Source organism: Bombus affinis, chromosome 15 (assembly GCF_024516045.1).
Source record: "Bombus affinis isolate iyBomAffi1 chromosome 15, iyBomAffi1.2, whole genome shotgun sequence".
Lineage (NCBI taxonomy): Eukaryota > Metazoa > Arthropoda > Insecta > Hymenoptera > Apidae > Bombus > Bombus affinis.
Window position 1 is genome coordinate 1,985,454 of NC_066358.1, and position 21,567 is coordinate 2,007,020.

The window sequence follows — 21,567 nt, forward strand, 5'->3', positions numbered from 1 at the left end:
TATGTTTGAACACTGCAAGATTCCATCGTTTTTCTATGAAACTTGTGACTTATCTATAAGTCATAATCGCATGACTATGATTGATAGTATGCATATTTATCTTTCTTGAGTTATACAATTATCGATTTTCCGATAATGCTTATTTACGTGGTACGAAACACATTAAACATCAATAAATCCTATAATATGATTTTCACAAGGTATTAGGTTATTCTACAAACAGTGCAATTTTTCTGTTAGATATAAGTTATAATATTTAGGAAAACACGAATTCTTTTTGCCAAATTGCCAAAGAGTGATAAAATAATTTTTTACGAAGAAGAATAAAGAATGTAAACGTTCACATTGGCCGTGAAAATGAGCTATTATGCAGTAGCTGGTTTCAAATAGCTCGTTTTTTAGCACACTTAGCGAAATCAGTCAGAGACGAAGAAAATAGGAGTTGCTTCGCATCACAATTAACGTGGCATTAAATAAGGCATTTGCTTTCATCATTCACTACTAGTTTCTTGCAACTTATTCTTAATATTCCACCTATTAACCACAACGTTTTCCTTTATATTATCACGCAATATTTTAAACGATCAACGCAAACATAGCATTTGCTTCAATGGAACATTAATCCTTTATACTTCACTAGCGCCACTAAATTGATACAGTAAAACTTTTATCTGATTTCTTTTTCACCCATAAAAATTGTAAAAAGAAAAGAAAGCTATTATTTTTTCTGACTTTAATCGATGCTACTATAAAATTATGCTGAAATCGTTGATCCATGCAACAAAAAATTCTCAGAATAAAAAGGATTGATATAAATGTTTAGATGCAATTTTAAATATTATTTTCTACAATTAATTTCCTTGTTTCTTAATACGTATGTACAGAATACAAGAGACCGATGGCGGTTTTTTCGAAAATCTTGGAACATTATTGGCTGAGAAGGTTCGGGCGCAGGAACAGGAGGAAGGACCGCTTCCAAAGAAGAAAGATGAGGTTCAGGAAACGGGAGAGGAAGAGGACAATTTCAGTGAAGAAGGTAGCATCGAGGAGCCTGTCGATGCACTTTTGGAGACTGACAGTGACAGGGACGAAAATGAGCATGCCACGAATTTCTTAGCCGAATCTATGGGATGGAACGTGAGTTATATACCACTTTTATTTTTTCAGTGTATTTTAAGTTATCGGATATTATTTATTATCAATTTGATTTTTACTATGATCATTGATACGAGATACATATCTATCGAATTTTCAGACAAATTTAAATTGTTACTATAAATGACAATTTTGTTAAGAGATTCTAATTATTCCTGCCGAACTTTTCGAAAAATTTCTATTGTATTTCGCCGTATTTGAAATTATCGACAATTCTCTATTATTATTATTTTATTTTGAATGATAAGATTTAAGATCATTGTATTTCAAAGATGCTACAAAATATACATTTTAAGACAATTGATGCGCGTTTCTATCGATGTTTTCTGAAGAATCGTGTACAACCCGAAGAAACGTTGTTCCTCTAGTCACTCAAGATTCGATGATTTAATCAAACACAAAATCGCTTAATGTTTCTTCTAATTCCTCCAAGAAATGTTATCGAGTATTTTAATTTTCAAAATTTCATTTACTTCGAAATCTCCGACTTTGAAAACATACGTAACCACAGTGTACTCTTCCTACTTGCGAATCGGCCATAAAATCTTTCATTTTTTCGTTTGTCCGTCTGTTGATTTAAATGGTGGATGTTAAATATCCGCCACATCTCGAAGTTCGAGTGTTTCTTTTCTTGGCTTGCTGAAATTTCGAGAGCCACCGGATAACTCGAAATATCAATGACTTCCGCGAATGGAACGCTCGACGCCTCATCGAACCGCTTAAAATACTCTGATAGACTTATCTACGCCAATACGAATACGAGTGGTCTGTTTATCGTTATTTGCTTGGCTTATAGAATGCTCTGTGGGAAGTTATGGGAAACAGATGGAGAAAAGTCGTGGGAAAGTATCTTGAAATAATGATCAAATATAATGTATACATAGTGAAGAGCATTGTAACCTGATGGTATTAATCTTGGATTTAATTTTCGATTTAATTTACCGATAAGCAATTAATCCCTAAAACGAATTTTAATTACATGGTTCGGCGAGTAATCCGTTCTGCTAAATTTTTTTTCGTTTAACTTAAAATATTATGATTAATGAAAAATTGAACTCTGAAATGAATTCCAATCCAAGATTACTTGACCAATAGAGTTTTACACTAATAAATAATAGATCTGAGAAATAGAAATAGATGACTTAACTTAAAAAACTTAATTCTTAACATGGATTTCAATCAGATTATTCTCGATAGGTAATGTTTTGCTTAAATTAATTTTGTTGCTTTTGTGTGTTAAAATTTTTTCAAATTTTCCTCTAAAAAATCGAATCTTTTAAAGAACAGAATTTCTGTTTTTTCAATTTTCTTTCAATTTTCGTCCTATTGTTACAATGTTTAGAGTATTTTAATCAAATATTCTATAACTACGTTCGAATATTATTGTATTCTTTATTTATCTCGATACTGGATATTGATGGCTGAATCATGTTGCCGGCATATTGCATCGTAGGGTGGTAACAAGACGATATTGATCCCACAAAGGCCCCAGTTCGAATCGAATGTCCAAACAAGTTACGTGTCCTGGCACGAGCAACATTTTGGTCGCCTGAAAATGTGGTAACTTTCAGGTTACCTGAAATATTAGTGCACCCTCGATTATATCTCAATTTCCGTATTGAGAATAATGCGACTGGGGATATACGATTGGCCAGTTTCCCTTCGGCTCGACGAAAAATATGTGAGTACTATAGATTTCTTATGAAGGTAGTAGAATTATTTCAACGTGTAATACTCCATAGGATACATTTTATTATATCATTTTTATTTTTAGTTGAACAATTATTAGAAATAACTTCATTTTATCCTGTTTTTTATTTCGGACTCCAGCGATTTATTATGTTTCATCTCTACCCTTTTGTTAGTCTTGTAAGTGTATCTTGTAATATATAGTGTGTAAAAATAGAACCATGCTTGTATCTGTATTCAATACTATTTTTATGCCATAATAATTTTTACGTATCTCTTAATTCGCAATTTAATCTGTAATTGCTGAAGGATCGTGACTACCCAATTTATGAAAGGACAGACTATGAGATTTATTCCACGGACTCCGCTACTTGAATCTTTGAGTGACATTGCTATATATTTTCTTATTTATTCTTTTCTTATTCTTATCTCTTTTCTTATTCTTCATATTTTCTTAATTAGGGGTTCATAATATGCTGTTTCACGTATTCTCTAATTTTCTTCTTGAACTTGATCCAATTTCAAAGGGTCAATTCATCGAATTATTAACACGAATTTGGATTAGCTGAATTTTTCAAAAATATCAGAATTCCTCCAGAAGCATTGATAATTTCTGCAATAACAAGTCGCATAGTCCATTCAAGAAAATTTCTTCAGTTTCTTCGACAAGTTTTCCTGAATAATTTTCCCCAATATTCCATAATTTTTCTCGTATTCTCCTAATTTCTACCAATTTTTAAACTTTTTCCTAACTTTTCGTAAAATTTCTTAATTTCTCCTTCAATTTTCCGTAGAATATTTATATATAGCCTGCTTAACATTATATACAGTCTACTACAATGATCCTTCTCTAATTTTATCCCGTACCGCAGTAAAATAATTTTCTGATTCTACCAATGTTATCTAAGAAATGTTATCTAAGAAACTATTATCTAAATGTATAATCATTTTAATCGTTCGATTGCCGACAAAATCATCCGAAACGGAAGATTAAAGGGAAAGAACAGGTAACGTGAATGATTACGTAATATTATTTCACCGATAGAATGGAATGGTAGTACGACCGGTAGGGTGTTATCCTCTAAGCTCAATTAACAGTTAAGCTCAATTTGAAACGCGACTCTGGTTTTGTAGCGTAGCCAGCGTGTGACGCTAGTTGAATCGTCGACGTTGTCGACGACGACTCCGATCTGTCCGTCCATCTATTCCTGGCAGTGTGCTACTCGCCTTCGTCAGGCTCCTTTCTAGTTGACGAGCTACCACGATTGTCCTGTCCGTGTACTTCCGTCTGGAGCTACCATCACGGAAGTCCTGGATGCATCTATTTGAAAAGTGTAACACAAAATGATCAAACATTATAAGGACGTATCGTAATCTGCCAATAGAGTAAAACGTGTGTAAAAAAACAATGAAAGAAATTGTGATGTGGACTTTGTATCGTCTCAGTGTGTGGAAAAGTACTCCGAAATGAAATATCCAAAATTCTGCTCCTATTCTCGCTTTTAAATTAATTTCACACCTTGATTCAAATTTTAAATAAATATAAATAAATAAACATTTAAATAAGAATTATTGAAATTATCGTTCGATCGGTGTGAAACGCCCGGTGGTAGAAATTTGTCAGGTAACAGGAAGTAATGGGATCGAAGGTATGTAAGGTTGATGGGACTTGTTGAGGATCGAGATGTGGTGATCGTGGTTTCAGCTCAAGAGGATAAGTTGGTATTGTGTGGCAATTGGCTATTCGACAGAGTCTTATTTGTTGGCAATTAAGGCGCAAAAGCCCGCTCATCGAAAGTCAGGGAGCAGTCATAAAAATAAATCAAACCTAGCGAGAAAACTGGGTTGATCAATCGCATTCTGCTGTGTCTTCAAAAATTGGCAAACTATCAGTAATATATTTTCATTCTGTATAGAAATGTTCGTAAAAAATTTCTCCAAGACATAGACCTTGAAGAACATCGTATTTCATACGTTGTTGACATAAAGCGTTTAAAATGTCTACAAATTTATTGCAGCACAAATAACACGATTTCAAATTAACTAGAGTAGAGAAAATTATAAGTACGTTTCGTTTAAATTGTATGATTTGCAAAAATTGAATGAAAAATGATTATAGTTAGATCTTTCGGTAGATTCTAGATATTTATATATATATATGTATCTTGGAATTTTCATGTTATAATTAGAAGATCAGTGGAATTTCAGACTAAATTCAATTCCATGTAGCTCGAAGTACATTTTTTTCGCTGTCAGAAAATTTCCAATTTCTTAGTAAACTTTTTGGCCGTTTGCTCAAACGCGTAATAACTTTGATGTCGACGATCAAGAACCTTTAATACGAAATTTGGAATTCGTTGTCAATCGACAACTGTTTTAAAAAGTTGTTGCTGAATGTTTTGCATACTCTTCTTTAAAATTCATGCTGAGGTCAAGCTTTTCACAGACAGTGTATATTTTCGAAACATGCAATAGCATAAAAAAATAAACCCGATTCGAAGGAACACGAAGTCGACTCAGTTCGCTAAAACTTTACACAAATTCTCATTTTCTACAGTTTTCAAAATTTCCGAAGTTTCTCTGGAAAACCTTTGCAATTAAAGATTGTCTTAAAATTTCCACCAGCATTGGGGAACAAAAATTATTCACAGTTCGGCGAAACTAGCGCGATTCGATTTACCAGAACGCTTTACATGAATTCTCATTCGTTTCTGCTTTAAAAATTGTTAAAATTTCTCTGAAAAATCTTTGGAATTAACGATAACATTCCACCAACGTTAGCAACAAAAATTATTCGCGATTTGGCGAAACGAGCGCGATTCGATTTATCAAAACGGTTTACGCGAATTCTTATTCATTTCTGCGTTCAAAATTGTTAACATTTCCCTGAAAAATCTTTGTAATTAACGATAATTCGTAACATTCCGCCAACATTAGATAGCAATAAAAATCATTCATCGCCCAGCAAAACGTCCTAGAAGCATCCGTTTCCGAAATTAATTCCTGTTCCCGTAGCAAAATAAATCCGGCTGGTACGTGGGCGGTCGAATTTAGACGAACTTGCATAATGCATCGTGAAAATCGGGCCTGGCCACGAAGGACGGGAACGTCGACGTCGGCGTCGTAGGCTATCTACGCGTGCCTTCTCCGGTCAATGAGCTAATTGCCGTGGTATATCAATTTTCATTGGGCGCAATTGTGCGAACACACGAATACGCATTGTGGTTGCACTTGTCCCGTGGGTCGCCTCAAACAGGATACGGCATAGTTTCCCTTTGTGCAGATTCATTGTCTTGTTTTCGCGTTTTCCATTGGTCAGCCAGTTAACCGAGCGACCAATGAGTACGCCAGATCTTCAGTATTTAAATTGCCGCGGTGCACGGCGTAGAGAAATGGGCGAAAAAAATGTGAGACTGCGAGCAAATGTCGTGTATCTTTGTTCCGTTTCAGATTGAATTGTAATTTGAATGGGAAAGGAAATTGCTCTTCCTTTTTATTTAATGATTGGCATCAGTCGATGACCTCTTGGATTCGTTCTGTGGTCCCAAGAAAATTTTAATCGTATAAGTCGAATTTATATTATCTAGATATGTTGAAATTTTCTTGTAACTGTGTAACGTTATAATTAAACTGCGGAATTTTATGTAAATTTGTATTCTTACGAACAACGAAACGTAGAAACAAAATAGAGCGCTACTTCACCCTCTAGATATCGTCCTTTACCTGTATATATTTAATTGGATCTTGAGATACAAAGAGTCAAAAATATTCGTATAGTTGATTTACTGTAGAGATAAAAACAGAAGTATTACCTATGTTATTAAATATATTCAAATATATTTAACTGCATATTATACACAGATATTTAATCCGCAAATAGCATATAATATCATCAATCAATAGCATGTAAGTCAGTAAGACAAATATCATTCCCGCTCTAAGGTTTGATCAAGCCAAAAGGGCCAATGTTAGGCGAACCACAAAACGCGTACAAATAAATGGAATCTCATTGTCAGAGTCAATCGGTCTTGGCAACCACTAGTATGCGACGATGTTAAAGGCTATGGCCCAGTTTTTCTGATTCTCAGTGAGTCGCTGGTCCAAACGGATTTTCTATCTTTCTCTTATATTCCTCCGTTTCATTGGATATAATCAGTTTCAAAGAGACTCTTCTCTGTTTAAGCCAACGACGAAGTATCTTGGTCGATTTACCAAGTCTTTTTACTACATTGGAGAAGAAGTTAGATAATTCAATTTGATGATTGAAAAAGATTTTGCAACTGTCACGATGAACGATTCTCTGTGAGTATCAAAGGGGAAACAACTATTTTGGTCAGAAGTCGTCGCGTTGACGACGTTCTTTTCAAGAGGTCGATCGAGAGGAACGCGCTAAAAAAAGAGTAACCTTAGAAATTTGTCTGCTACAAGACGAACAGAACGAATGATTTACAAGTGATGCTTACGCAATGGAAAATCCAGAAAAATGTGGAATATAAGTGGTATCAGAGTAGATTCTGCGTTACCGGATTGCGGACTGAGAATGATGAGGTGAAGATTAAATATAAACTTAGCGAAAAACTCCTGATAAAAAATTATTAACTCTCCGTGGTAGAAACATTTTTTTGTTTATCGCATTATAAATGGTTAATTTTAAGGTAATTCCTAATAATGCTCGAAACAATATCAATAACTTTCTATAAATAATAAATTTAATTGCCTGGCAATGATCCATCGAAGATTAAATATAAATTAAGCTGAAAGTTTGTAATATCGAATCATTAAATATGAATTAGTTGAACTAAACATATGGAACAATTTCTTGGAATAACTTTCTTGGACTGAAATTTAATAAATAGTTATATAATAGCCCTTTATAAAAAAATAGATTTGATTGGATAAAATTATAATTAAAATAGTATCTGGAAGATTAAGTAGAAATCTTATAAAATAAAAAAATAAAAAAATTTCAGAGGCTGAAAGATTCTGATATTCACTTTTTGCGTATGAATCAGTTCTAAAGATATGGAACGGTTTATTGGAATAAGTTACTTGAAATAAAACTAAAAATATATGAAGTCTTCTATAAGTAACTCCATTTGATTATACAGACGGCTTATTGAAGAATAAATATAAATTAACTGCGTTAAATATAAAAGTATTAAAAAAATATGAAACATTTATTGAAATGAGATTAGATTTTATGATTGATGATGAACAGTTTCATAAAGAATTCATCGAGATTTCATAGAACATTGATAGAAAGTTCATGAATGATACATTTAGAAGTTACAAATAACAATAAATTATGTATAGACTGAGATTTAAATTCAAGGCGACCATCGTTATTCAGCACAAGTTTTAATTATTCTTTTGTCTGGTCATACCACTTCCGAACCGCTTTCTAAACAGGAAGGTGCATTTGTAACTCTCCATTTCGCTGAGTAATTAATTAAATGGACAAATTTAGCCGCCCTACATACTGAAATTAGGTCAATGCCGTGAGAAACATCACAAGGTTTCTCCATAAATTTCATCATATACCATTGGTAACTAAAACTAATATCTAAATTAATCTTTGATTTCGAAACCAAACTGCAGGTATGCAGTTAATCTCCAAAAATTTGTAAATCAAGATTTATTTTAAGACCACTAGATTGAAATAAAACTATCTATCTATCTGTTTAGTTAATTTCCAGCGAATAATCGAATTTTTTTATACCGACTTCGAAAGAATAGGAAGGAAGCTATCTCAATTCAATGAGTACATATTGTTTTTTTATTTTATCGTTTATAATATTTATTTCTGTTACTATTTACTCGTCCTATGTTTGCAAAATCTTCCAAAGGCAAGGAGATAATACAAATTCTGTGCTTCGAAGTCTTCGTTAATGTTCGTTAATGTTGCACGATTTCGTTTTTCAAGTAATTAATTTTGTCAATATATGTTATGCTGTTTATTTATCTCAGCCATTTAGCAAGTATTGATAAATTCATTAAATTCGGATTTGCAAAATCTTCTAAACACAAAAAAGCCATTGATATTCCATTATCTATACTTCTATATTATCTTTGCCTTTCTTCAAACAACGTCTACGTTCTCGTAAGTTGGACTAGATACTCCTCTTCAATTATGCATACTGCATAAGCGCGCCCGAATAAATATACGTAGCACCGATAACAAAGGTCGTGGTCGTCGAAGTTCATCATCGGCCAACAATGTACTAGCATACGCTACGATTCTTGCTTTTTAGAGCAGTTCGATACTCGTCGTGTGAGCAGCACTTTCGAAACTTTGCCGATCCTCGAGCATCCGTATCGACCCTCCTATTTTACCAAAGTCATCCCAACCCAAAATGGAATAGTAAATATTTCTTCATTCTTCGAGCATTTACATATAATTATTAGACTGCAGATTTTTACGCAATTTCATATTTTCATTTCATTGAAGAAATTGAATCTAAATTGGAGCCTAGTAAATATCATAACAGATTTATTATTAAAAATTGAAGAAGCTTGCGTCTCACATTACGACTGGACATTAGAATGTTACAAGATTACAAGATTTTCAGAACTTACATATTAACAAATTTTTGTTAGAAATTATAACGTACTGTAACGTCACAAGAATTTCATAATATATCAAATATTTTATATATTTTTGTATGTACTGTATAGGTCTGCACTTTCAAATTCCCTGTAAATGCATACATATCCGTAGTCTCTTTATAATATTCATCTGTACCTTATCCCAATCTGTACGTGATTATAAATCTGTACCATCTGTACAGCGAGTGGTTATTCTAATTCAAAGATGAAAGTGTCAATAAGAGGAAGTGAGGTCTCGATCGAGTGTCAATGTATAAACTATATTGTTCTTGGCTGACAGTTTGTTCGTTCTTTCGAAATCGTGTTTCGACATCGTTTAAGAGGAAACCTTGACAGTTAGTCGTGGCAATGAATGAAAGATTTTCTTCGAACAGATGGTGCACAGAAAGCTCGGACGAATCGATGTTTACATCAGATGTTGAATGTATAAAAGTGTAGCATGTCGTGATACGTGATATTGGTTTTGTTCTTTGAAAGTCATCTAGAAGTGAAGTTTAACGAGATGAGATAGTATAGTGCTGAAAAATAAGAAAATGGTGAGCACCAATCCACCCCTGGGGGTGGCCACGCTGAATCGAGGAAGGAACACTTTCCGTGGCGTGCCTAAAGCGGAAATCGAGCGCAGAACCAATACTCTGCTCCAGGCTATGACGGTGAGTCTATTCGGTGAAGATTTCGGTTTGTTGATAGAAATATTAAATACGATGGTGATATGTCATACGTATTGAAAATTTTATGGTTGATATGATATAATGTATCATACAAATTTCATAATGTTTGACAGTAGAATTACTAACTTGATATACTAAAAAAATATATCACACATAGATAATTATAATAAAAGTGGTGTAATACAAATAAATAGGTACATAAGTATAATTTCATGTCAACGAAGGTCAACGCTAATCTTATATAATATATTTTTATATCAATTAGCGAAATGTGAAATCCACGCTAATTTGCAACAAACAACTTTCAATTATGAAAAACTTGCAACTTGCAACGAGGATCTGTAAACTTGTACAAGTCTCGCAATTTTGAAGCAATAAGAAGCTTTATATTTTGCAAAGTTTACAACGTTGCAAATCTTCCTATAAATTTTATTGCATAATATATTTGTTAAATTAAACAGCTGGATTTTAAATTCATTACGTAAAAAGAGAAATAATTTTCTCTGCATGTAAAAAGAAAAATGGTGAAAATAAAGTGGTTTTGAACTTATGCGCAGTTCATTACTTAACTATATCTGAATATTTGAAGGTGCTACTAATAAAAAGTAAACAAAATTGTTCACACAATACGTATCTGTTCGTTGCCAATCATTTGCTCGATTGAAGCATGTGTTTAATGCTCCGGCTGAAGAACTTTGAACTGTGAGTATATCGTATCACGAGCGATGCTTCGACAAACGACTAGCAGCTAAAATCTCCTCGCTGTTTCTTATCAACGCGTCTTGTGACTAGCAGATGGTACAATTATGTGTGACGTAAATCGATTGCACATTGTTCTTACATTATTTAATTATCAACATTTGTAAACCAATTGAAGGTTATTTGCAGATGTTTACTATGCGTTTGAGAAGTAATTGCCCTTCTATTTACAGAACTAAGTAAATACTTGTGTAACTTATTAATTTATTTTTTACAAAAGATTCGATAGAAATGTGTCCCATTTTATTAGATTGTGTAATATGTACTTTCATTCACGTATCGGTGCTATGTTTTGTGGAATATTATAATATTATATAATATTATATTACATATGTCAGCCGCAATGGACAATGATATATGAAGTGATGAAGAATGTCTATAATTATGCCATTTAGTGACAGTAATAGAGAGACAACGAATATTATCAATGTTTAGTAAAAGAACTTTTTATTATTGTTACATACAATGATTATACTACAAGGGAAGAAGTTACATTTTATCTTTTTGCACCGAGTATTTAGATATTAAAATATTGTGTCCCGCCCAGCCCTTTGTTAATAGTTATATCTTTGACCTTAGTTTAGAACGTTTGATATTACTATAGATTGAGGAGCTCTATGCTGCTTTGGTGTTCATGACCCAACACCAAGTCGGTTACGACGTTTCTAAAGAGTGTGAATTGGAAACTCTGTTGAACTACCTTCAAAATGCGTTCAAAGTCGACAACGACATGCACGAGAGAGTTTTGCACGAAACGAAAAACATGGAGGTAAGAATTTCGTTGCCAATTCCAATTCCACGTGTCAATATTTCAACAAATTATAAAATTGTAAGTCACTTATTTATAATTTATATAGCCACCGGAAATGCATTTGAACGTCGAAGTGATTGAAGCCAAAGAACTTGTGTCAAAGGATTCTAATGGTAAAAGCGATCCTTTCTGCGCCCTTTACCTCGAATCTGCTCCCACGAGGAGATACAACACTGCCGTGAAAACATCCACACTGAGCCCAGTGTGGGAGGAACATTTTGAACTGTGAGTTGACAGACATGTGTTTGTAAAGCGAAGTTTGAGAAAATGTTGTTTGACAAGAATCACGCTTTTTTTCGTTATATGAATCACCCAGAAGGCATACATTGGAAGAGTAGAGAAATAATGATATTACGAATATCATTTATTAAAATTTACCTTAATTTACCCATTTATTAAAAATACTAGAAATTTACAATTATTCATTCCATTTTTTATGATAATTAATCTTGCAGATATACGTGATTTCTTTTTTGAGAAGTTGGACGTTAATCATGTACTGTAATAATTAAATTAATATTAGCATTATCTAATATATATTACATTATTATCATTATTCTCATGAGTAAATAATCAAATATTTGAAATAGTGCTGAATTTTAATTCATAGGCCAATAAAGTATAAAATATTAAGGTGAAATGTAATATAAGGTATTAGATTCTATTAGATTAAATTTCGGAACTCTGATGCATAAATTGTAATATAATTTCAATCATGATTTCTTGTAGCCCTCTAGAAGACCCAGAAAACGACGTACTGTATCTAGAAGTGTGGTAAGTTCATAACGAAGACTGTAATTGGAGTAAAATTTATTAACAGCATATTTAGATATTATCTTTTTATTTCTCGATTTAAAGGGACTTTGACGCTGCTGAAACAGTTCCTGAGAAAATGAGTAAAGTAAAAGATGTGAAGGGTGTTCGAGGACTGGTAAAACTAGCGAAGGAAATTGCTGTTACTGCCACTACTGGTTGCCATGATAACGAATTTATTGGTCGTTGTAGGATACCTTTGAAGGTACATAAAATAATCAAACATCCCTGTCATTATTCAACTTCTACTCTCAATTTGCTTAAATTCATCCTCTGATTTGTCACTAAAAATCTAGATTAACTATCAGTAGTCTAGAGCCCTAAATATATAGGAGTTTTATTTACTTTCTTTTTTAAATCAGAAACTACTCGCTAAAAAAATGTTAACTAGAATTCAGATCGTAAGAAGCTTTTAATCTTCATTTAATCACGGATAAAGAACTATTTCGTTTCACAGAACTATTACATTCCTTAGAAGATTCTTCAGATAATTTACATTAAAGTCTATTACAAATGAATTTTTCATAACATATCAATTCTTATTAGTGCATTAACAAACTATGAATCTACTAAGATTGATTTCTCGTTCAATATCAGGACATACCAACAACAGGCCATACAATGTGGTATTCCCTTGAGAAGAAAAACAAATCAAAAAGACGTGGTGTAGTGAAACTAAGACTGGCCTTCAGCGCCGAGCACAATGCACAGGTGGCCGCACAAGAGTACAGACACCTAATCAGGGTGCTATTGTTATACGAAATAGAGACCCAGAAAATAGAGAAATACTGTTGGTGCGGTCGATGGTCAGCGCCAGCGGAAGTTCTTCTTCTTCAGCACAGTGCTCAACGTGGTTTACTAGCCAGAAACGTGACGCTAGCTCAATGGATAGAATATTCAAGAATCCATCAAGAACATCCGTTAAACTTTATTGTTTTCAATAAATTAGCGATCGACCTTCTGAGGCCCATGGAGAATGGTCTTTTCTCGGTAGACGAAACAAGATTATTTTGGGACGCCACGAAGAAGTTGTTATACTCATGTCTGAACAGTATTCGCAAGATCAGGAGGCTCACGATTGGAGACAAGAACGCCATGACACAGTTGTCCGCGATTTTGGGGTGATTATTAATAAACTATGTGAATCCTAAGTACAGAATTTCCGTGTTAGCTGGTCGTAGTTTGGGATTGTATCTGATCAACTATCAAGGAAAATAGAATTCTAGAGAATTAGTGTATTTCGTTTGCATTGAACGCAAATAAAGTAGAGATCCAGTTCAAAAATTTTAGAATAGTTGCTATATTAGCTGCAAATTGAAAAAAGTTTAATACATAATCTATGTTAAACGTTAAAGTTTTACTAGAAATAAAAGATGCTCTAAGATTATTAACCAGAACCTTACGTAATACCTCACGTAATACTTCACGTAGAATCGATTCAAAATCTGTAAAAACAATTCTTACAGAATATTTGTTTATACAAAGAGATTAAATTTATACTTTATTATCACAATCTAAAAGAGAATTTTAAAAGCTTCAATTAATATGATTTTAAGAAATAAAATCATTAGATAATCTAAGAAATTACAAGCGTGTACTAATCTAAGGAATGAGAAGTTAAGTCAAACATAGAAATCAAATACTTTAAGAGAATAGCAATGATCAGCTAGCAAAGACATTACTGTATTTGTGTTTGAAAGTTTATGGAAACAATCAATATTTGAGGTTTTCAAAGCGAATTTTTCTGTTTCGTTAGAATTCTGTCGTCGATTTCGTCCCTTAAAGTGCCTGAAGACATTAATCTATTCCCTGCAAAAATGTATCCCTGGTTTCCAGACCCTGACGAGACACTAAGTGTCCTTCAAGCTTTAGAGTACACTGTTGAACAGGGTGGTATCGAATGGTGAGCGTTTGTACAATCTTAAGAAAACATTGAAACTTATAAATAGCGAACTAAATAATTACACATTTTATTCCTATGGCATTTTAGGTTTGACCATATATTGAATAATAATTTCCCGGAAAATGAATCGGACGAAGATGCGCTGAAATATCACATCAAAGTGATTCAACTTGTTAGAGCAGATTTACAAAATGCTATTGATAATTACGATAAGCTGTTTATCAAGTGAGAATTAAAAATCTTTTAGACAGAATTTAAGCACGATGTTGAATATTGTTTGAAATTAATTTCATTGTAATTTCAGACGAATTAATTTTCCTTATGCAAGATGTCTGTACATGATGTACGAGAAGAGGATCAGTGATATATGTATGATTGTTATAGAGGATGTCTGCGGCAGGTTGAAGAGAATTGAAATTGAAAACGCCGATGTGGAATTAAATCTGGGAACGACTTTATTCGAGTTGTATCTTGCGTTGCAGAGATACGTTATGTAAGTCGTTATAATTTTTTAGCTGCCAATATTCTAATATTCAGAAGTAACTATAAAATATAATTTTTTTTAGCCTTGGTCAAGTGCTATGCGCCGAAGGGCAGCTGGAAGGGATGAAAGTACAGACTTACTACAACTGGTTCAGAGCTGGTGTGGCACATTGGCTCGATATAGCGGTGTACAAGGCCCTGAAACGAATAGACAGAGCCGTGGAGTTTGACACGTTGCAAGCAGTCGATAACTCCGTTCAATACAGCTCAAGTGCCGTGGATACATTAACGATATTCTACCAAATCAAAGTCTTTTGGACACAACTCGCATGGCCAGACACGGAAGGCTCCTACACTTTCATTGCCAAAATTATAGACGTAAGTCCATAAATAACGACTTTTTGATCGAAAAATTTTCGAATATTTATTTCTTATTTTACTACATACGTGCACATCTTAAGATCCAGATATAATCCAAAATTCATATTAAATTGTACTGGCAGTTCTAGCTCTAACTTTTTAATATTACCTATGTTCGTGAGAAGTGATTCGAACTTCGTCTTTCTCATTACGGAATAAAAATTTCATAGTAATTCTACTATGGAAAATACATTTGATACCTATACACGTAATATACCATAGACCTGCAGACTCTTTTCTTAGAAAACTCCTAAATTGTACGAATTAATTGTATCTTAGTATAGCTATTAATGAAAGAAAAGTACAAACTTTGAAAATATTTCTATTTCTCGAAAAATATATCGTATTACATATTTTTAGGATATCTGCAAATGTTCTATCGCATATGCAGATAAAATGGCAAAGAAGGCGGAATTGACCACAGAATTGGAACAGTTGTCAGAAAGTAGCGTGTACGAAAGGAGGTTCTTCGTATCAACAGCGTGGTGTTTCGCGATCAATAATATCGATTACATTAGAACGTCAATTGCGCCATTAGCCAACGATCTAGGACTTCAGAACATCGTGGATGAGCTAGCGGAAAAGAAAACCCAAGAAGACGCAGACAGATGTAAACAGACGCTTCAGCTGATCATCGATAATGCCACTGACACTGTTAAAAACAAGATTATAGAACTTTTACAAGTTGTTGCGGATAAGATGTCTCCTGCCATGAACAGGTAACTATAGCAAACTTTTCACATTTTATGTAATCCCAATTATCGAAACTTATAGGATAAACGGTTCATAGGTTCGGTAATTTTTCTCTCTGTCTATTATTTTACGTTCCATACATATTTTACGTCCATAGTTCACGTTCATATAATTTAATTAAAAAAATTTAACTAAAATTTAAATGAGGTTCTACTGTATTTAATTTCTTATTAATTGTCACCTTTATAATTTGGATAAAGGTATCTCATGGAGGGGGCAGAGTTGATAGACACAACCAGTAATACCATGGATCGACTTCTACAATATCTTGATAGTAACTTGTCGACGTTGCACGATCATCTTAATGAAGACAATTTTGAGAGGATCTTGCATGTTATTTGGGACACGCTATCGGAAAGCTTATATCAATTAGTACATAATAATCTAGAGGTACTAGAAACTATTCTTCGTCTTTCTTTTATTATTTTCTCCAACTATTTTTCCCTCTTTAAACAATCTTACTCTTATATAAATGGCAAGAAAATGGTTTTTAGTAATTTGCGTATCGAAAAAGTATGAAAGCTAAAAATCTTTGCATTACAGAGAAGAAGGCCACCATCGTTTTATTCAAACCTCCATCGCACTCTGCATACCCTCATTCGATATTTTAACGTTGGAGCTGACGAGACAGCGAACGTGAAAGTTCTGGAAAAGATCGAACACCTTCTGGAGCTCCACGGCCTGGAGACAGCTGATCTGATACATCGTTACCATCAGGAACGAATAAAGGAACAGAACGAATTGGAAGAATCCGAGTACGGACAGATCACCGTGAAGGCGCAGTTCGTGGATAATTCATTGAACATTCAGATATTGAACGCGAGGAAATTACGACCGGTCGACAGTAACGGTAAGAGAAGAAAAATTGACATTATTTTCTAAAGAACATTTGAATTCGAAATTACAATCTAAGGCATGAATGCTAAAAATATGATTTTAGGCGAGACACAATTTAATATACACTTTTTGATTTCTACGGGTGGTTCTGATGAAGCGAAAAGTGCGATTATCTTTGGAATTGATAGAATATGAAAAAGTTTAATTTGAAACTTAAATATTGTTTCTACTATACGACATCTTTTTGATAACCAAATATTTTAGCAAATCAATTGTCACATATATATCATATAAAATGTATAAAAATATTGAATGATTTATTCATAGAAAAGTTAATGTTGTAGATAATTGTTACCGATGACATATTCATTATCTATAGACGGAATACATAGAAAACTATAATGTGCATTTAAAAATTACAAAGCAAACGTAATTAATTCATGAAAAATTCTTTACTGTAATATTTATAACTTGTTATCTACAAAAGTAACTGTACATAGGTGAAGTACCTTTTATTTCTTTATTTAGTTAGAAAAAGAAATTTATTAAGAGAATTTCTTTCAGAAATTTTGCAAAACCGTTTAATTAAAAAATGATAATCGCATCAGTCTTTTTATGAGCATCACTCAATACGTTATACTGAACCATCAAAGAGAAGTAGAATTGCACACGTCGATAGACAAAACGCAAAGCTCCATCATCAACGTAAATTGAACTTAGATTTTCATTTTGTAGCTCGTTAACGTTTATTTGTTTCACTGTAAATCGGTTACGGGAATGAGCGGGTGGTTCGCGACAAAGAGAATGACCTTTTCTTTCGATTTTGTAGGCGATTTGGTAGGCAAGGTGTCTACTCTCAAGCACAAGCTTCATACAAAATCTAAACAAAGACTGAAAGAAGGGAAGACAAGTATGTAAACCGTGGATGTCAAATAAAGAAATAAAAAAGAAACACGCTCTTCCTCATCACTGTTAAAATTAGAATCTCTCATGCCTGCCCTCGCGACAATTAGACTTTCAGATTTGCATGAACACGGCTGACCAAACTGTTATATTACATTTTCTGTTACTATGTATTTGTAGCTAGAGAATGTACGAGTATTTTAGCATATCGAATAATTTCCCTAAGTTAGAAACATGGAATTGATCACGAGTGATGCAAACTTCTATAAGGTTCCAAATATAACAAATAATATAAAAGTTATTTAATGAATGTTTAACCGTTGTAAAATGTGTGTTCTTTCGTTTGTTATGTCATATTAAATTGCTGCATAAGTTCCGTGTATGTTCATCAGAGTAGATTTACAAATTCGATTTACGACATTTATCCGCGTAAATGTCACCTTATATCTTTATTTTATAAATACTATTTTATAAATACGAAACACCATTCTCATAAAATGATTTTATCGTAAATTGTCTATTTGAAACTGTTTTTCTTGTCAACTTGTCTTCTTATCTTCAGAAACCGATATTACTTTGTCATCAACCTAATAAAAATCCTTCTGAGTGGATGATTATTGACGGATCTGAATGGACTAGTGAGAATAGTTTGTCGATTTACATAGCGATATTATATTTATTATAACATCGTTAGCGTGTTTATATGAACGGAATGACGAAGAAAATTTATGCAGCAATTTAATATATTAAATGTTGTTGACACTGTGGAACCTCATAGACAAAAGACCCATCAAGAATACAGACAGTCACCTTTCATCGTGCATGAGCCTATATCGGGGTCTTTCTGGTGTTTCGAAAGAACAGCTTGAAAATATTGTTCTGTCTCTATCTTCCAGGTAGTTGCGATTCATATGTGAAGGTGAAGCTACTTCCGGAGGAAAAGTTCGCCGACGTAAAATTGCCTAAAACGCATGTGCAAAAGGAAAACCTATATCCGCTGTACGACGAAATTTTTAACATGTGAGTAATAATCAACCTTTTTTTCGATAGAGAATAGATCGTTGTAAACATTATATGTAAATATTATATTATATCTACCCATAATAGATGTATGTATAATACGTAGAAATATTAAGAGAATTGAATACATAAACAAGATATAGATTGTGGATGAAAATATATAAACATAGAAGAGTTGATCCTCTATGCAAAAATAAATCAAAAGTATAAAATTAAATTTCTTCATCCGTAGCTTATTTTTCAAGAATATCGATTTTGAGAATCTTACTTACATAGATGATATAGAATTTGTCGAAAGACAGGAACAAGATAATTTTATAACATTTCAAAAACACCATATTATTATTTTCCAAAATGTTATTCATTTCAACAATTTCCGATTTAACTAATGTAAATACTTTCAGACCTCTAACAAGCGAACAAAGAGCAACAGAAAACGCAATCGTAGTTTTCGAACTAAAGGACAAAGATTTTCTTCGATCGAGATTCATGGCAGAGGCTTTCCTACCATTCAGCGAAATTCCTGAAACGGGACCAGATCGAGGAATCGAGTCTCTCGACCAAATTCACTTGAATCTTTCACGTCCTACAAGGAAAAGTAGGTTTTCTTTACTTTTCCTCTAATCATAACTAACTAATTGCCTTTATCTAATCTACTTTTATCTCTTACATTTTGATTATTGTTTTATGTTCAGGTACGGACGTAATTCAAGCATTAGAACACAGAAAGGGAGACAATCAGGCGACAGAGTTCTTATCGAAGCTTAGTTCTAAGGCTGAACGAAAATAATCGTTATCACTCGTAGGAAAAGCGATTGAAATTATTTTCTATGTCATACGACAACGAAGCAACGTTCCGAATATCTAACTGATGTTACTAAATGAATAAAAATGAAGGAATTGTTAATTTTACGAGATACGTAATTTAAATCAGTACGTGAATCGTTAAATTGTTTTATTACTAAAGTTTAAGACTATTTTACATCGTCACTATTTTTGTAATTAATTTATCTCAAACCATTTCACAAGAAAACTCGATACGTAATAAGCATTTCTTAAAATCTTTAACATCAGACATATAAAGTTACTTAAAGGATTTCTGTTATTTTAAATATTACATTAATAGCTACAAATTTTGTAATTTATTAAAATCAATATTTTTAATTGTTCATGAGTTGATGCGTTGATCATTTTATCATATAAAATTATATAAATTAGCTAGTCCACGAGGAACAGAATGCAAAGAAATAATGAACTATTTTTATAAAGTTTTCATAAGTATAGGTACGCTGTTTTTAACAGCTAATACCCATTTTTAGGCTGTGTATCGCTTCGAATATCAAACATCAAATATATTTTTCTTCGCGAAACACGAAACATCGCATTTCAAGACTAGGAAAACTGTAAGGCTGAGTAAGTACTACTTACGAGCAACATTGCTATTTATCATTAAGTCCAAAATACGCGTAATTGCAATAAATACGAATCAAAAGAGTTTCTGACAAGAAAGCTATCGAATAAGAAAAAATCATTGTTTGTAACATACGTGTAGATAGAATTGCTGCTATGAATCGAAAGCATATGTTTTATACGATGTTGTTTACGATGTATGTATAACGAAAGTATATGTTTTATCTAGTATTATTATCTTTGTCGAATCGATCAATTCAGAAGGAAATCGCGGCCGAGAAATTTGTTATCGAGAGATTCTGAGTACTCTTTGTTTATCAAACTATGCTTCATGACATTCTGTAGAATATCACGAAGTTTACAAAATATTATATAAAATGAAACTTTTTCAACATTTTTTATTATGTGTTATTCAAATTTGGGGAAATTAATTATGTTATTAGTTCAGGAAGTTATTTTATTCACAGAATAGACAAAGAGTAATCATAATATCATTGTTCTAAATATTATCTATATTTGTACGCGAAACAATTCGAAATAATGAACGAATGTAATGAACGTTGAATAAATTATTAAAACATATTAACACGAGCATTGTTAGTTTCATGCTTAAAAATTCTATAATACCCGATTAATTTCTCGAATTGTAACAAGTTATTATTAAATTCATCTGTTATTTACGAAAGGAATTCCACAGTATGCGCGTGGTTAATGTTTTCTCGTTTCTCGTTCCTGTCTGCGTGGAATGCGTTCTGTTTAAAATTACATGCACTTTATTCAGTTTGAGTACTCGGCAACGCAGTTGGAATCGATTATTCTCTTGAATTCCGTTTACAGAAATGTTAAAATTTCATTAGTTGCACTACAGAGGTCTACTATATCATCCGCTGCTCATAAAGATCACAACAAAGATCCCCAATATTAAATATGTTCATCCCAATCTTTTAGAAATATTCTCCAGTTTCTTATATAATTCGTATTCTAATTAAAAATATTTATTTTCTTTGTATCAATGTATTTAAGTCTCATTAAAATAAAATTTTTTCACGTTCTTTTCCATTTTAGTTTGTAATGGATAGATTATAATGAAGGATTTATTTGTGCTTATCAATTCATTTAAATAATAGATTTAATCAGAATGATTTATTTTATTTCGCTCATTATTTTCGAGTCTTTCAAAATACAAAATTTCACGTTCTTTCTAAAAAATTTTATTTGATAATGAATAAGTTGTCGTTATCATAGAAGATACATATATTTCTATTTATCAATCGAGTTAAGTGATAGGTTTATTTAAAATCATGATACGATTGTGTGTCTATTGTGAATAGATT

At 32.7% G+C, this 21,567-nt stretch overlaps 1 protein-coding gene across 6 annotated transcripts in view; it reads left to right on the plus strand.

Annotated features, from left to right (window-relative positions):
* LOC126924911 (protein unc-13 homolog 4B) overlaps positions 1 to 20,815 on the plus strand; it is a 36,778-nt gene extending 15,963 nt beyond the window's left edge. For 5 of the 6 annotated variants that reach the window (XM_050739888.1, XM_050739890.1, XM_050739891.1 and 2 more), the window contains 17 exons: positions 885 to 1,137; positions 11,485 to 11,649; positions 11,738 to 11,916; positions 12,421 to 12,465; positions 12,550 to 12,709; positions 13,102 to 13,625; positions 14,261 to 14,407; positions 14,495 to 14,632; positions 14,712 to 14,900; positions 14,974 to 15,268; positions 15,671 to 16,029; positions 16,264 to 16,453; positions 16,607 to 16,913; positions 17,730 to 17,810; positions 18,700 to 18,823; positions 19,228 to 19,421; positions 19,519 to 20,815. In XM_050739888.1, coding sequence (XP_050595845.1) covers positions 885 to 1,137; positions 11,485 to 11,649; positions 11,738 to 11,916; positions 12,421 to 12,465; positions 12,550 to 12,709; positions 13,102 to 13,625; positions 14,261 to 14,407; positions 14,495 to 14,632; positions 14,712 to 14,900; positions 14,974 to 15,268; positions 15,671 to 16,029; positions 16,264 to 16,453; positions 16,607 to 16,913; positions 17,730 to 17,810; positions 18,700 to 18,823; positions 19,228 to 19,421; positions 19,519 to 19,613 — 3,445 coding nt within the window. In that variant the 3' untranslated portion in view covers positions 19,614 to 20,815. The remainder of the gene's footprint in view (positions 1 to 884; positions 1,138 to 11,484; positions 11,650 to 11,737; positions 11,917 to 12,420; positions 12,466 to 12,549; positions 12,710 to 13,101; positions 13,626 to 14,260; positions 14,408 to 14,494; positions 14,633 to 14,711; positions 14,901 to 14,973; positions 15,269 to 15,670; positions 16,030 to 16,263; positions 16,454 to 16,606; positions 16,914 to 17,729; positions 17,811 to 18,699; positions 18,824 to 19,227; positions 19,422 to 19,518) is intronic. The other variant, XM_050739889.1, reaches the window with a different exon arrangement.
* The last annotated feature ends 752 nt before the right edge of the window (positions 20,816 to 21,567 follow it).